At 40.2% G+C, this 18,408-nt stretch overlaps 1 protein-coding gene across 1 annotated transcript in view; it reads right to left on the bottom strand.

The window, feature by feature from the left end:
- The window catches only part of COL11A1 (collagen type XI alpha 1 chain), a 248,884-nt gene that overhangs the window by 43,584 nt on the left and 186,892 nt on the right, over positions 1–18,408 (bottom strand). The window contains exons 36-42 of the mRNA XM_073571713.1: positions 11,429–11,482; positions 10,614–10,667; positions 4,022–4,075; positions 3,439–3,546; positions 2,998–3,087; positions 2,564–2,617; positions 640–747 (exon numbers count right to left, since the gene is read on the bottom strand). Of these exons, the coding sequence (XP_073427814.1) occupies positions 640–747; positions 2,564–2,617; positions 2,998–3,087; positions 3,439–3,546; positions 4,022–4,075; positions 10,614–10,667; positions 11,429–11,482 (522 nt within the window). The remainder of the gene's footprint in view (positions 1–639; positions 748–2,563; positions 2,618–2,997; positions 3,088–3,438; positions 3,547–4,021; positions 4,076–10,613; positions 10,668–11,428; positions 11,483–18,408) is intronic.

Genomic DNA, 18,408 nt, shown 5'->3' with positions numbered 1-18,408 from the left:
TCGCCTAGAGATGAGACTCAAACAGCATCAGTACAAAGGACATATCTGTGCTAAATAAATTGGCTTTTGCGTCTTCAGACACATCTTAAAAGTCTTAATCATGTACGAGAATTAATTGCACTTTTATCTAAAGCAGGCCTAAACATTGCCTTTGGAATAAATAGCTGCTATGTTAACTCTTTCATTAGTTTGCTTTTAGAAATAACTTCACTACCCTCTACCTGTGCCGATTGTTACTTACGAATCTTTGTCTTTTTTCATAGTTTAATGTGAAGTTATTCTTTTTATGATATTACTTTTTACTTATATGGAATTACTGTCACATTAAGAGATTAGAACCTGGGACTCTGGAGAGAAGGTTCTGGCTCTCGAGTGGGATCCTAATCCCTTCCGGTACAGTAGAAAGAACTGTGCACTCAATTATCAATGTGAATTAAAATAAATTAATTGTTAAAAAAAAGGATATTACATGTGACATTTCCGTCATCTTTTGTGAACTTCATCAAACATCAAATTGCAGATTGTCAGTTTTAGCGAATGTGGGAAGGTGGTTATATTGTTAAAAAGTAATGGCGCTACATATAGTCATGTTTTTGTTATTTTGTCACAAATGATGTTCACAAACAGCATAATACTTACAGGAGCTCCTTTTTCTCCTGCTGGACCTGGTGGACCCTGAGGACCAGGTCTACCTGGAAGACCAATGGGTCCAGCAGTGCCGGCTGCTCCTCTTTCTCCAGCTGAACCCTAATGACAATACAACAAGAATAAATATATAATACATAATCTAACAGTAGAAATGATCAAATGTTTTAAAAATTCGCCACATATTGTAATACTGCAAAGCCTCAAATTGCCTTGAAAAATAGATGCCTAACACTCAAAGACCTCCAAGGACTGCATTGAACCCCTTTTGGACTCATCTGTTAATGTCCAAGAGACCTCAACCTATCTGGCGAGAGAAAAAATGGATGATAACCAATGGTAAATAACAGGCTATGTAAATACACATAGCCAAAGAGCCATATCAGAGACTTGTCAGGCTATCTAAAATGCAGAAACAATCCAAAATGTATCCCTTTTTGGGGACAGATGCCTGCCTTGCTGGCGCTTAACTATTATTTTTTAAGTTCTCCCCTTTGAACAAAACTGTAGCTTAACTCAAAATTATATGTTGTTAATTATACACAAGTAGATTCACACCTGCAAATTAAAATAGGGTTGTAGTAGTATAGCATATTATATAGCATAGTATATGTAGTATGGTCAAGGTGGGGGCAGGGTGGGGGTGCTGTTGATAAATTGGACTATTAAACACTTATCAAAAAAGTTACCATGCATCCGTTCTATAAGATATTAAAAAACTGCACCACTGGTACTTTATAAAATATTAACAGATCAAAAAAACTTGTTAGTTTCATGTCCCAAGAGCAAGTATTTGTGATTTGCATGAAAAAATAAATAACTATATGAAATTATGGCTGCCCTGCCTGTTACACACAAGCCTAGGTTTCAGGATTCTTCTTTACAAGAAAAATTAAGACACATGGTGTTAAACCTCCCTCCTGATTTGTAATTGCAGTGAAGATCAAAAAAGTACTGTTACTGCAGAAGATCACAGATCGATGAATTCATAGATACATATTTATGGAAGTACAGCACCTCCCTTCTCAAATTCTTGGATTATTATTCAAAAGCTAACGTCCACTCAAGTTTTCAATGTTATACAGCATTAGTGCTGAAGCACAATGAAAACGTGAAAACAAAGCAATTTTAGACTTTTTGTATTCCTTTATTTAATGAGCTGTGCATTCTATGACCTCCTATATCTAGTCTGTAATGTCCTAAAATGCTGCTTCTTGGCGGGCCATCCTCTTTTATATTGACTGGAATAGTCCCTCCAATTGGCTGTTCTAGATCATGTGCAAGACATTATGTGGAAGACGGTGTGGTTGTGCCTGAGTTCATTAGCTCGCTCTGTGACTCTTCAGCACTGTGTGGAATGGCGTTGGGAATTATTTTTCCTTTTTGCCAATCTTCAAAAATTGAATCGCAAACTGATAAAATTTGTAGGAAACTGGAAATTCAACTCAAAATCAATTTTTCTGGGATCGATCAGCTCATCTCTATCAGTTATGATCCAGATATTTGTAAGCATAATAAATACAGATGTATCCGCCGGAAAAGTAAATGAGAGCGGTCGCATTAGGCAGTGAACAGACCATTAAGTTAGGCTAGCTTTTATAAAACTCTATATGCAGAGCATTACTTAATACATGAAGAACTGCAGCTACATCATGGATTCTTTAGGGATATTTTAATTTCTTATTTTTTTCTCTGCTACAAATCTAAAAAAAAGCATTAGGTTTATGAATATGTGACGATGAATAAATCTTTATAAATTCTCATTGATTTTCTACTTGATTTAATACCCTGCCGTTCTTGATCCCAATGAACCAATTCTACCATTTCTAAATGTAGACATACGAGTGAAATTACAGATTAAGTTTCTAGTGTGTTCATTTGAAATGTGGAAGGAATAATAAAGAATATGACTACTTACAATTGGACCAGGTGGACCCTGTGGGCCTTCTCCTCCTTTCAAGCCTGAGGCACCCTAAAGTAAAGTAAGAATAAACATAAATCATGATTTACTCTTTCATGACTTCATACATGTATGGCTCTACCAGTATAGTTAGACAGATAGTGGTGAATGTACCCAATCAGCCATTATTTAGACTTAAGTTATCAAAGTGACTGCAAAACCTTTGACTAGACAGAAAAAAAAGGCTAGTCATGTATTTATTAGATGGTTCTAACATTTTATTAAATATATTTTATCTTGTGTTGCTCTTTTATTTGGTGCAGCGTGTCTAGTTTACTTGAAGACTATGGATAGAATAGTGGTCTATGGTTTGTAAATGTTTTGGCAAAGTTGTTTTCTATACATTTATGAATATATAGGATTTAGATTCCCTTTATGAGATGAAGTCTTACCGAAGCTCCAGGAAGTCCTCTCTCTCCTGCGAATCCACGTAAACCTGGAGGACCATCTTTACCAGAAACTCCTGAAGGACCTGGGTCTCCCTGAGTTGGAAAACAAAATAATTGTGATTGAATGACATTCATTGTATGTATTACAGCCATTCAAAAGAACAATGAAAACATTTTATATGATGTCATTATCTATGAATATTGTCAAAGTTGATTGGTTTAGTGCTTATAAGATAATTGCCATCTTGGCAATACCTCATCCACTAAGGTTTACTATTATTTTTTGAGAGTGAAAGTTTTTATTGCGCTTTTGTCATGAATTTTAGAAATATGACCAGTTTTCAATAAACAGTCCACCTAATCTACTTATCATTCATCATGTCACATAAGTTTCTGTGTGACACACTCATTACTTTGAGCCTATTATCTTAGTAATAAACTCACCTTTGCACCCTCTTTACCAGCTGCTCCAGGTAAGCCTTGTTCTCCTGGTGGACCAGGAGGTCCAGGGTGGCCTCTCTCTCCAATAGGACCAGTCTCTCCGGTGGGACCCTAGATAAAAAGGTGTAATTGTAAACAGTGATTGTTATTAAAGTGTACAAAGATGAGGATAATGATCCTCTAATTTTCTCAATCCACTAACTGTAGACTTTAATACAAAAAATACATAATTTCTACCATCTATTTCAGCTTATTTATGGTGATTACAAAGAAAGGGGAAAGCTGTATGCTTGGGTAGCGTGAAATAGATGACGGAGAGATTGCTTTCTATTGATTTTAGGTTCAAACGGAACTATAGCATTGATATACTGAGCATGCTGTGCTCTTACAAAAGTTCAAATGTGGTTTCCATAGTCAACTTGTATTTTTTTTATGCTCTCTTATCTCCTGACGAAAAAAAAATTGACCTCAACTGTATGTTAAATATGTAAAGCACATTGGAATATTGGGCAGGGAGAGAGAAGAAGTAGTAGTGAGATATTGAGTGAAAACAAGAGAGACGATGGTGAAGATTTTTTATACTGACCTGTGGACCTACAACGCCTCCTGGACCTGGGGGACCAGTTTTGCCTTGGAAACCCTACGAAATGAATATTGCAGTTCAGAAAAAGTTTACAAATTAGAAGAATTTCTACAGCTAAAATGCTATAGAAAAAAGTCTAAGTAACACCACACAAGGTAACCCCCAACTATCATCAAATGAGAGCTAACTTCCCATAAATTGTCCCTAGGCATTAGTGATTGAAATGGATACAAAGTACTAATTGCATACTAGATCTTCTTAACTGACATATATTTAATTTGTGGTCATAAGTAGAATAAACTTTTTTGAAATTAATATTTCAATTGTATTTTGGAACAGGTAGAAATCTTTATATGCATTAAAGAATCAATGACCTTACATGTCTACTTACCAAGACTCCAACACAGTTAGGTCACGTACTAGCAAGCTGAAGCATCTAGCTCGTGCCAAGCTATATGATCTCTTTCAGCATGGTACATAGTGCAGCTTCGATATGAGATGGTTAAAAAAAAATAAAAAGCATTTAATCCGCCTAGAAATAAGAGTTATTGGCATGGGTGATGATAATGCCATGAATTGCATGATAATCTGTGTGAGGAAGGCACAGCTACTTGTTAGGAAGCAATCAAATCCGGTATGTTAATAGAGGTCAGAATAATAAGAAACACATTGCAGAATCATTTCTTTGTCTGGCGATTGTAACAGATGTAATATATCCAGCTAGGTAATGAAAAAGCAAGGGGAAGCAAATAATGTAATTGGCTGTTATTTTCCACTTTCTAGATCACATCTATAATACCCTTGTCTTGACCTTTCAATATCTACTGGATTGCAACCATTTGGAAAACAAAGGATCAAGTATTTTGCAATCAAACATGCCTGATCCCACTTAAATGAGGCATCTGTCATGAGGCATCTGTCAAAGGAGCAGTCGGGAGGCCCCTATTGTTGATTGACTCCCATGATGTTTTGTCACTGGCATACTACCAATAACGGCAGACCAAGAACCACTATAGGGCTTGTATATCGCATTTTCAACTGTATTGGTGCCATGGATTATACTGTTTGGAGGGATTGTGGGGGCCATTATAAAGTTTAGAGGGTTATGTTGGGACCATCATACTGTGTGGAAGGTTGTGTTGTGTCTACTATACTGTGACGAGGGGTGTCGGGGCCATTATACTATATGGATGGCTGTTTGAAGGCCATCATAATGTGTAGTGGGCTGTGTAGAGGCTACTATACTGTGAGGAGGGGTGTCGGGGCCATTATAAAGTTTAGAGGGTTATGTTCGGACCATCATACTGTGTGGACAGTTGTGTTGTCTCTACTATACTGTGAGGAGGGGTGTCGGGGCTATTATACTATATGGAGGGCTCTTTGAAGGCCATCAGTATGTGTGGAGGGCTGTGTTAGTGTAAGACTAGGGGCATCATGCTGCATTGGGTTCACCAAACTTTGCGGGTGGTACTGAAGAGTAATACTGTGCATGTGAAGAGTACTGCAGAGGAATTCACTGTGGGGTATCATACTTTGTTTGTGGGGCACGTTTGTTGGCATCTTACTTTAACTTTAATACTAAGGTGTTTCAATAGGAGTTCAGTTACGATACTTTGTAAGGGCTGCAAAGTTGTGAGACATTGTCTTCTGTGACCCTGCTGAATATTATTATTTTTTTCTTTTGTGGGGGATCCCAATTAGGACTTCTGTTATGGGGCCCCATGATTTCTATGTACTCCCCGGGTTTTGTCTGTTGTCACTATTTTAGTTTTTTTTTTTGCACTAAATCACAATACCCAAAAGAAACAGTAATCTTATTATTTTTTGGTGTCAGTATCATCCCCCTTTAACATGGATTATATCTACAGTTGTCAAAAATAAATTCTTTGCAAGGTTATTATGCTATTCCATTGTTTAGTTGGAGCTCTGTATCTTTGTATTAAGTTATTATTTCTCACTTGGAGAGACATTGGTACTTGACATTTCTGGTCTTCTGTGTGTGTATAATACTGTAATTATATCCAACCTTCAGCTGATGGACATCAAATAATCACTGGGGAGAAAATTACTGGTTTAACCTCACCAAGAGTCTAGTTATCGAGTTGGAAGGAATATTTATTAGCTAGGACAGACACCCTGAATTTCTGCTGTAAAATGAATGCTGTATCTCCAGCAGTGCAGCAAATATGTGGTAACAGCTCTGCAGCTCTATAATCAGGTACACAGCGGTATAATGACTATCATTAAAATTATTTAGATAGCTGGAAAAAAATTACAACTAATTTAACACAATAAAGACAGATGGTATTTTTTTTCATTATGTAAATGTTATGTAATCGGATAGCTTTAAAGTAATCTTTAAAAAAATGTATTTCTTGCAATATCTATGTCTTACTTGTCTTGGGTTATTTTATATCTTTGCGCTAGATATGTAAGGCTTAACTCAATCCAGAAAATTCTGTGATGACTGAAACGCTCATTCGTATTTCTGGAACATGCTTATTGGTATGTTCTAGAGATGATCAAAAAGATTCATAGACCCTGGTCCAGCGATCACTTTGTATAGTCTGTGGCCACCAAACCAGAGCTCTGCCCAACCTCCTCCTCCCTGCCGGAATCCCTGGCACCTCTTCTAATTTCTAAGCCCAGAGTGATACCATCAGATGAACAGCCGAGGAATCTGGTAGGTAGGATGCGGTTCGCAGGGCTCTAATCAGGCAGCCATGGACTACCGATATGGGTACTGGACAATGGCGGACACAGACAGAAGAAGGCCCTGGTGCAAGAACAGAATATGGACCCTTTTCAGTCCAATTATTCATCATAATGCTCAATTCCACCCGTTTTGGAGGTAGAAATGGGTCCCCTTACCTCTTGAGCCCCTGTGTGGCTTCAGAGGTTACATCAATAGTATGTCTGCCCTGGCCCTGGACATGGGTCCTGCTAATCTTGTGTCCATCTCTCTAGTATGTAGACTTTAAACCCATTTGTTTATATTATTCCAATATATCTAAAATAAAGTGTAAAGCAGCATATTCTTACAGGTTCAATGCAGACCTATGTGTATCCATGGAAACATCTGTTGCAGTTTGTAACCATGGAGACACATCTGTCTTCATAGGAGCTGCAGACACATAACGGAAGGAGATTCTCAATCATATATACCTATGCTAATCTGCTTCTATTTTCATTTTAGATTTGTCAGTGATTTAAAAACGAATCAGAGAAGATAAGATGTTAAGGAGGATCCAAGAACTAATCACTGTTAATTTACCAGTGATTATGCTCTTCTAACAAAACCATGTCAATGAATGGGTATGCATGTTGTAAAATTGAAGGCAATTTCCAGTAATTAACAGTTCTCCAAAGTGGAGAAACTGCCAAACAAGTCCTCAAAATAAATGCCGGCACGTATTAAAGTCTCACGTGAATTTTCATGTAAGGAGTTAGCCCTTAACGATTGCCCTTACCTAGAAACCATCATCAAATTCCACATATTTATTTCATACATTATGTGCGCAACATAAAACTACAATTATAAATGTTGATAAATGTCTTCATCAGCGCCTTAAAAATTGGAGAATATCTTACTTAGAGATGAGCGAATATGTTCATTAACGGTTGCCAAATCCAAATTTTGCCATATTTGTGCCATACTGGTACCCTATCAGTGCCGAATTTATGTTTGACGATCGTTTCCGAACATATTTGCACATTTCTACTCCCATTGACTCCAATGGTGATCGGCGAGTATCGCAAAAACAATAACCGAACCGAATATTGAAAAATGTGCTCAACTCGCATCTTAATTGTTTGGAATTTTCAGCCATTATTTCTTTAATTAGAATGGTGTCCAATTTTGGAATTAAAACTCATCATATATAAAACAGACTATGGAGGGTTGTGAAATAGAAGTGTACGATGATGATGATGGCTTCTCTGAAGGATTTAAATGCTGGTGAAAATCGTGATGGTTATGCATTTGTGTGAAGCTACTAGCGATGATCCATATGTGCACCTGCAAGGCAATTATTTGTTTAAGGCAGCACAGGCGACATATTGAGGAAGGGGAAGCAAATGGTTAGTGAAATGTAATGACAATTGTCACAACGAGAGTTATTGTAATATGCCAAACTTATAAAGCAACTATACAGAAACTTCGGTAGCAGGTTTAATAGCTGAGGCAGGTAGTCTAGCTGTGGAGGTCTGGTAATGACCTAATGTCAGCATCTATATGGACATGTTACAATGGCGTCTATAATCAGATCTGTAACTGTATCACTTGGAAAAAACTTTACATCTGATATACAGAGACTATACAGAGACTATATTAGGCTACATCCACACCATGTTTTCCCTAAAGAGTGGCAGCGTACAGATTTTTACTACTAACCATCTAACTCTATGTCAAAAAGTTGTGTAAGTATTTCCTTAAAGAGTAACTAAACTTTCATTTTTTAATAATTTTGTCCAGCATGGAGAGTTATGAAATTGCCAATCAGTTTATTAGGGAATTTGTCTTAATTCCTGTTAAAGAATTTCGTGTAAGTTATATCCTTAAAGGGTTTGTCCGGTACTTTTATATAGATGGTCTATCCTCAGGATAGGTCATCAGCATCTGATCTGCTGCTCCCGGTGCCGGATGTGCTGAGTTGTGGGGCTACATGGTGCAGCTCTGTCAGCTGCATAGCGGCCGTGGCCCAGTATTGCACATCCGTTTCCTCTTGATTTGAGTAAGGGGTGGAACTGAAGTACCACAGAAGAAACTATTCTGTATACAGAGCTGTGCTGCGCAGATCCACAACTCATCACATCTGGTCATCACAAGCAACAAGACCTGTTGATCATCATGGATGTCGGGTGTCTCACACCCGCTAATCAGATATTGATGAGCTATACTAAGGATAGGCCATCAATATAAAAGTCCAAGACAACCACTTTAATGTGTATTACTGAACAGTTCATCATTTTCCATTGTATACTATAATAGAATTTATTCCACAAGCACCATATACGTAATGTATCACTGGGGGATATGGTATAATGAGAAAAGGATGGTGGTAGAAGTAAATTCAATGATCCTACTACAGAATACTATGGGGGGCAATGGGGTCTGTAAAGCCTGCTGCAGTAGATCGTTCTAATAACCTCAACACTCAAAGGAGGAGACAGGAGCTATCCCTATCACTGCCAGCATCTGTACTCCAAATGAGTATGTTCTTATATCAATGCAGCTAATGGTAGACTTTGGAAAAGCAGGAATTTGTGATTTTATTTTACATGAATGCAAACTAATCCCATAAAAAAGTGATTTACAAAGTTTTATAACTTTTCATTCTTTCATTCTAGACATAATTCTAAAAAAACTGAAAGTTTTGTTATTCATTAATATTTTCTATACATGTGCCTAGTTTACTGATCATTTGTTATAGTTGAAGGGAATCTGTCAGCAGTTTTTTGCTACAGTATGTAATCTGAGAGCGCCATCATAAAGGAGCAGAGTCCCTGATTACAGGGATGTGTCACTTACTGGGCAGTGTTTTGCTGTTTCCAAACTATCAGCAGGAGATTAACACTAAAGGACAACTAGCTTTGTGCCTCCTAGTCCAACCCCACTCCCAGCACTGAATGGCAGCTCTGTCACTATACAGTGTACACTGAAAGCTGCGTTTTGGGCGCGTTATACACAGATCAACAACTGAGCTCTGCTAGATCTGCATCAGAAAAAACTGTGGCTCTATAATAAGTGATACATCACTGGAATCAGAGTCACTATCCCTACCTCATGCTGCTGTCAGATTACATAGCAAGAACCTGCAACAGATTCACTTTAAAGGGAACCCCTCAGCAAAGTGCTTAGTTAATATAATAGTACTTGTAAATACCTTTGTAGATGTGTCTCTATGGAAAATGCTAGTTTTACCAGGAGATTGAAACTGAAGTTATAAAACCTCCATATGCTGTTCACCAATAGCTTTTTTTTGCGGTGTTGCTGTGATGACTATTTATTTTAGCATGCCAACTGTATGCCGCTCAGCAGAGATAGCAAATAAATTCAGGCGAGGAAGACAATCGAGGCAGGCTGACAATGCTCGCAGTGAGGACACCACTAGAGCTCCACCCAGATGACCGTTACTGAGCGGTCGGTTTTTTAACAATACTTCCCACCATCTAATAAAACCGGAGTTTTCAATGGAGACATGCCTACAAAGGTATTTAGAAGCCGTAACGCTCATGTTAGTGGACCAATATCCACTTTACTGACCCTTTAAAGTCAACGACAGTAGAATTATACACTCAGCTAGTTAGACCGCTCACATGACCCATAGCGTAGACACAGTAAACGAGTCCAACTAGCTGAATATATAATTATGTAGTTATGCCCATGGATCTGTACAGTTGTTTGACAGCCACACCTCGGTATGTCAATGTTTGCTACTTGCCATAAACAGGTACAGCCAGGTACGAGAACACACGTCCAGTAACTAGGAAGTGTCTTCTCCTACCGGGCCAGAAGTGTTTAGAGAAAGTAACGTCCAGAGAGTAAACTGGCTGTGAAACATCTACCATGGAAGAGAAAGACAGGCATACTTACAGTTTCACCACGTTGTCCAGGGTGGCCGGGCAGCCCATCCTTTCCAGGAGGACCCTGCAATATATCAAATATAAGCCTACTAGTATTTTACTAATCGTGATCATCAGCCTGTTTACATCGCATGATTATTGGGATCTGATCCAGCGTTCCTAGGAACTCTCATACTGAGGCAGGTGCAGACGGATGTAGATCCTCTCAGCCGAGAGAATCGGGATGATTGTGTAAATGACACTCTGATCAAAGTGATCAGAGTTTGATCCAAGTGTCAGATAAGGTGAAGATGGAGAAAAAAAAAATTCTCCATCTTTTCCATTCTGTGAGGACACGGAAATTGAAGTCTGATTTTTTTCACACACTCATTGTCTTGCATGGTCAAGTGCAATTCGTATTTCAGATAGCCCAATATTGGTCCAGGTGTGATTCCATGTTTTCTCGGATCGCACTCTGACCGAAAATATATTCATCTGCATCTGCCCCAAGGAACATTATTAGAGCAAAACATGGATGTGCGACACTATCAACTTAATTCTGTCGTAGTTTGGTCAAAAAACTGTATCAACTTTCGACGGTTGACTCCATACTTGTTCATTTGACCATCCACATAGCCAGTTTTTTGTAAATGCAGCCAGAAGAAGACCTCTGACTGCCCATACTATGAGGACGTGACATGAAGAAAACTCCAATTGATGAAATTTTGCTACTCGGTGTGGCCAAAATTAAGGGCCATAAGCTATCACATTTGTCAAATACCATTTCGATTGCTGGCATAGTATATAAAAGTATCCTATAAATCTGTAGAAGCTTCACAAACTTACAGGGGGGCCCTTTGGTCCTGGGAATCCCACTGGGCCCTGTGGTCCTTGAGGTCCCTATGATGCAATGGAAAAAAAAGGAGTTCATTGACAAACATTGTACAAAGGCAATCAACAAGTAAGTAAAATTGCAAATAATTAATGTATGAAGAAAGGAAATGATACTACGGTTAACGTTGTCCTATAATCACTGAAGTAAATGATGCCCTCGACACTGGAGTAATTAGGGTAAATGAAAGATCAAACAGCAATAATGTGTATCGCAGGGAACCAGACGGGAACATGGCACAATCCAAGAGCGGCGCTCTATCGTCTGCTCTATTAGATCTCTGCACTCCATGATCCGCGGCAAGGATCAGGAAAAGTCCCAGAAATAGCAGAAATACATCTTACATACACATTACAGATCAAAGTGCGGATCAGCTATGCTAACGATCCAGAAATATGTCCACAGGGAATAAGGGTAAGCTTGGCCTCTTATCTGACCATTAATTCTCCGAATAGCCGGTGCTGACCTACAGCGCTGAACATGCAAGGACAAGTGATTTTGGTGTCAACTCCTGGCCGAGATGTTCGATAGTTAATAAGAGGCCGTCCGCAATACGGCTTAATTAGATAGTGAAGTGGTAAAGCATGTTTTATTTCCTTATAATATTATTTATTCCATAAACTGTCTATTTTTTTCTTTCTAGCTAGTAATTAGCTGCTTGTTTTCTAATAATGAGTTGTGTGGACTCCTGGAACCTCGTGGGCTTTTCATTTATTACTCTTTGGGAATATCTGTCAACTGCAGGGGCCAGGACCACCGAAACAGCCAAACGGGTTGGACTTTGTTGTTTCCGTAATTCCCATAGAAATGAATTTGAGAACAGACACAGTGGTTATATAACCCTAACTACTTGTGGTCAGCAATTCGAGACAGGTATTACCTACCAGTGGCAGAAACAGACAAAAGAAGAAGAGGGCCCCTATGCAAAAACGGTATATGGGCCCTCTTTGTGTCTGTGACAGGACACGCTTGCTGATTTGCAGGTGAAAGTGGGCCCCCTTACCTCTCGGTCCCATGTATGGTTGCACACGTTGCACCAATTATATGTCCGTCCCTGTTCCCTACCCATCCAGGTACGAATAAAGTGATCATTTTTGTTTTTTGTGAAGTGAATAGAGGTCAGCTGCATGTGACTGTCCCTAAAAAATTGTATTAAAGGGAATATCTCATGGTCTTCAGCAGGAGCACACTGCTCCCCAGCCTCCCGACTTTTGTTTGCTGGCAGGCGGTGTGCTCCTGATTGATTGACAGTCTGGACCAGCAACATTGCTGCCCCACAGACTTGGAGTTTATGCTCTTCGATGCTGCTGTAAGAAGCAGCAGAAGAGCAGAAGCACTGAGCTGGCCACATCAAGAGCCACTAGTGTTTACAAACTCTATGGGAAAGAGCTTGTAAGCACTCCGCATGTTCAACCACTGCTGCTAGATCTCGACAAAGTAGCCATTAACAAAAAAAAATGATAAATCACTCCATTCTTGAAAACAAAGAGGATTTTTAATGACAAGTATAATTTTTAAAGGAACGTTGCAACTTTACCCATATGGCAACATGGGAATAATTATTGATCTGACACTGGAGGCTGACAAATAATTCAATAGCCAATATCAGCCAGTTAGAACTGAACTTTCTTTTTAAATAACGGATAAATAAAAGCGGCTCTGTAATTGGCTGCTATGGCCAACAAGGATTTTTTTTAAACAGTTTTGATAAAAAAGATGAATTTATTTATTTTTCAATACTTTCGTAAAGCATGTGATTGTTAAAATAACTGAAGAATGAAACAATTATAACATGTACATAAGATGCACTTAGTTCATTAAGAGGTGGATGACAAAAAAAAAACTTACCCCCATGTTAGCACCGTGGCAGCAGTGTTGGCACCTGAGGCAGCTGTGCTCTAGTGCAGTTGTGATGACATGTGAGCCTGGTGCCCAATCAGCGCTGTCCCCGCCTTCATACAAATTGACCATGAAGGGGAAGTCAAGGCTGCAGCTGCTCTCTGACTTCCTCTTCATACTCAGTTCGTGCAAGGGTGGGGACAGTGACGTCAGCGCTTATTGAGCACTAGGCTTATGTGTCATCAAAACCACACAAGCCTGGGGACCTCCCATGCCAATGTAACGGGGACCAGGGAGGTAGTCTTGGCTGATGGTGGTTGCTCTATCACCCCCTGGTCTCCCACCACATACACACAATATCCCCTTTGTAGTATACTTTTGTTCCCACTTTCGGATCTATCAGGGTCTCCTCTGATCTGCTGAGGATCGCCTTCTGGCAGTTCCATACAAAGAGAGATCAATCTCCAATCTCAGTATGTCCAGCTCAGTCACAGAAGCAACATAGGGTTCATCACAGAGTACATCCTTTACGTTCTCTGTGCTTTCCCTCACTTCTTTCAGAATGTCCCAGGGTCGTACCAACTCGTCTGGTACCACAGTTTTCCTTCTGGCCAGCCTCACTAACTTCAGGAGTTCCCCCTTGTCTGTTTCACCCCAGACATAAGAGCATATGCCCACGTAGTTAGCTGCCACATATTGGAGCTGTCCTGCATTCCGTTACTGCTGTGACCTTTGGCCCACAGGCCCTGGATGACTGGGCTACTTGCTTAAAGTTATGTTGCCCACTGCCCTGTCCGGGCTCCCAGGCCCTATTCACTAAAACGAGATAAACTCACTGACTTATCCACAGTTGGCCCCTCCAATATTAACCATATCTTAACCTGTTCTATGTGTGGTAATGTGTCTCCATCTGGTGGGCTAACTTCATCACAACACTTTCCCTGCACATGTACATTGTATTGCACATAACCACACATATATATAAATATATATATATATATATATATATATAATCCAAAAAAAAGGAACAGCACACTGGTTGTTCAGAGTGAACAAGAGACGTTTATTTAGCCCATAAGTGGAACATTTCGGTTCTGGAAGCGAACCTTTTTCAACCACGTATATACACACACATATATATATATATATATATATATATATATATGGTACGGACCAAAAGTTTGGACACACCTTCTCATTCATTATTTTTATGACTATGAAAATTTTAGATTCACTCTGGAGGCATCAAAACTATGAATTCACACATGTGGAATTATATACTGTAATTAACAAAAAAGTGTGAAACAGCTGAAAATATTGTATGTCTTATATTCTAGGTTCTTCAAAGTAGCCACCTTTTGCTTTGGTTACTGCTTTGCACACTCTTGGCATTCTCTTGATGAGATTCAAGAGGTAGTCACCAGAAATGGTTTTCACTTCACAGGTGTGCCCTGTCAGGTTTAATAAGTGGGATTTCTTGCCTTATAAATGGGGTTGGGACCATCAGTTGTGTTGTGCAGAAGTCTGGTGGATACACAGCTGATAGCCCTACTGAATAGACTGTTAGAATTTGTATTATAGGAAGAAAAAAGCAGCTAAGTAAAGAAAAACGAGTGGCCATCATTACTTTAAGAAATGAAGGTCAGTCAGTCTGAAAATTTTGAAAACTTTGAAAGTGTCCCCAAGTGCAGTGGCAAAAACCATCAAGCGCTACATAGAAACTGGCTCACATGAGGACCGCCACAGGAAAGGAAGACCAAGAGTCACCTCTTCTGCGGAGGATAAGTTCATCCGAGTCACCAGCCTCAGAAATCGCAGGTTAACATCAGCTCAGATTAGAGACCAGGTCAATGCCACACAGAGTTCTAGCAGCAGACACATCTCTACAACAACTGTTAAGAGAAGACTTTGTGCAGCAGGCCTTCATGGTAAAATAGCTGCTAGGAAACCACTGCTAAGTACAGGCAACAAGCAGAAGAGACTTGTTTGGGCTGAAGAACACAAGGAATGGACATTAGACCAGTGGAAATCTGTGCTTTGGTCTGATGAGTCCAAATTAGAGATCTTTGGTTCCAACCATCGTGTCTTTGTGCGACGCAAAAATAGTGAACAGATGGACTCTACATGCCTGGTTCCCACCGTGAAGCATGGAGGAGGTGGTGTGATGGTGTGGGGCTGCTTTGCTGGTGACACTGTTGGGGATTTATTCAAAATTGAAGGCATACTGAACCAGCATGGCTACCGCAGCATCTTGCAGCGGCATGCTATTCCATCCGGTTTGCGTTTAGTTGGACCATCATTTATTTTTCAACAGGACAATGAACCCAAACACACCTCCAGGCTGTGTAAGGGCTATTTGACCAAGAAGGAGAGTGATGAGGTGCTACGCGAGATGACCTGGCCTCCACAGTCACCATACCTGAACCCAATTGAGATGGTTTGAGGTGAGCTGGACCGCAGAGAGAAGGCAAAAGGGCCAACAAGTGCTAAGTATCTCTGGGAACTCCTTCAAGACTGTTGGAAGACCATTTCCAGTGACTACCTCTTGAAGCTCATCAAGAGAATGTCAAGAGTGTGCAAAGCAGTAATCAAAGCAAAAGGTGGCTACTTTGAAGAACCTAGAATATAAGACATATTTTCAGTTGTTTCACACTTTTTTGTTAATTATATAATTCCACATGTGTTAATTCATAGTTTTGATGCCTTCAGAGTGAATCTACAATTTTCATAGTCATTAAAATAAAGAAAACTCTTTGAATGAGAAGGTGTGTCCAAACTTTTGGTCTGTACTGTATATATATATATATATATATATATATATATATATATCAGACATATTCCCAGCCGAATCCATGACGTGCCTATGGGGGTAGGGCATAAACCAGTCTCTGTACCCCTTACATCAACAACGCTGGAACAGTGCCAGCATGGGATATTAATATGAGTTTTTTTATTTTATCGGTGCCAAGAGTGGGGAAAGGGAAGGGGTTGTCCAAATAGTGCACAAACACTGTAATGACTTAAGTGCATCTTATTACTGGCATGCGCCTCCGTTGCACTTTGCTCGTGCCCGGCACACCAAAATTTTAAACATTTTTGTGCTACTTCAACTTCTAAGTCTTTTATGCCAATAATTTGATGAAAATACTTTTATGAAATGGGGGTATAATGTCACATAACCATCACTAATGGCTTGCAACTTTCAGTTGTATCTTATTTACCCAATTGTCATTTAGTCAGGGGTAGTTATCAAATTATAGGAAAGGGATCAGATTTTAGCTTCCTTTGCTTTAAAGGAAATGGAAACACAAACCTATTTGTTTGCCAGGAACAACCACCATTTTCTCCAAGAACTAGTTTTGATGGTCGCCTCCCACTTTGGAAGGTCTGTCAAAACTAGGGAAAGGGAAAATGGAGCAAATTCCCAATGAATCTGTAATTTCTCATGTTTTAGAAGCTCTTTGGAAAAAATAAGCAGTATCTGCTCCTTTTTTACTTTGTGCTGGTTTGGAAAAATCTACGTGGCACTTGCATGACGACAGTGATCTAAGGGGTAAGGTTTCTCCATGTGGAGATTGACATGCTAGGTCTGGCATGCCAGTATGAGGAGACAAACACTTGCATGCTCCTCTGGGAGATTAAATATGCAAATTGTCTCTTCAGAGAGGAAGAGGACTAGAACTCTAGTGCCAGCCATTGGAAGTAGCAATCCTACAAGTCAATATTGACCTTTTAACCAGCCTTTCAATATGACTTAGGAAAGAAGCCAAATCAGAAGAAATGACAGTGAAACATAATTTGGGGTACTATATCAAAACATTACTAGTCTTAGTAAATCCCCCCCACTGTGTTGTCAACGTCACAGTGAACCTTTGGGAATAAACTTTTGAGACCTTTTAAATATAGATAATCCAAAAATCACAGCTGGGAAGAAAGGGCATATGGCCCAATGATGGTTACTGTCAACTTAAGCGCCCGTTACACATAGCGATATCGCTAGCAATATCGCTGTAACATCACCGATTTTGTGACGCAGCAGCGATATTGCTAGCGATATCGCTACATGTGATACTTACCTCCGACCGGCTCCCCCGCTGGTTATCGCTGATCGCGCGAGAAGGTCCTGGGCCGTTTCTCGTTGGCCACTTCCTGCTGGGCTTCCTGAGGCACCAACGAGCGATGCGTGGAGGCGGGCGGGAGGACGTGAGGATCGCCGCGTCTGACAGGTAAGTAGTGACCCCCAACCGCTGCTACGGTGCTGGTGAGATCTGCCTGTGTGGCAGCTCACTAGCGACCACTTAGCGATGCACCAGCGATCCATATCGTTGTCGGGATCGCTGGTGCATCGCTAAGTGTAACGGTACCCTTAAGCCCCCGTTACACACTGCGATATCGCTACCAATATCGCTGTAAAGTCACCGATTTTGTGACGTTGCAGCGATATTGCTAGCGATATCGCTGCATGTGATACTTACCTCCGACCAGCTCCCTCGCTGGTTATCGCTGATCGCGCGAGAAGCTCCTGGACCATTCCTCGTCGGCCACTTCCTGCTGGGCTTCCTGTGGCGCCGACGAGCAATGCGTGGAGCCGGGCGGGAGGACGTCAGGATCGCCGTGTCTGACAGGTAAGTAGAGATCCCCGTCCCCAGCGATGTCGCTGGTGAGATCTGCCTGTGTGGCAGCTCACTTGCGACCACCTAGCGATGCACCAGCGATCCTGACCGCGTCATATCGCTGGTCGGGATCGCTGGTGCATCGCTAGTTGTAACGGTACCCTTAGTACCTAGCTAGATATTTATTAATCTGAAGTAATGTGTCAAACCTCAGTCAAGACTTAAAAGTCACAATGGACCTAGAGATAAGCAAGGGATTTGTTTTTCTGCTAATCGTGTTCATGACTCATTTGTGATTTGTGATTCGTTTTTTCTTCGAAACTCTCGTCGATATGAAAAATTGCTGGAAGAGTAAAGGCTTATTTCCTCTTTTCACAGAGAATGTCTATTTTCAGCTGCTTCTCAGCATTAACATCAGGCTCCTGCAGGAAGTTGCTGCTTCCCAGTGTGTCACTGAACACTATGCAGATAATTACAATATT

The sequence above is a fragment of the Dendrobates tinctorius genome, unplaced genomic scaffold (genome assembly GCF_039654945.1).
Source record: "Dendrobates tinctorius isolate UK_male_01 unplaced genomic scaffold, ASM3965494v1 ptg000029l, whole genome shotgun sequence".
Classification (NCBI taxonomy): Eukaryota; Metazoa; Chordata; class Amphibia; order Anura; family Dendrobatidae; genus Dendrobates; species Dendrobates tinctorius.
Note: the sequence above shows the minus strand (reverse complement) of the source record. Positions and strands in the feature narration are given on the sequence as shown.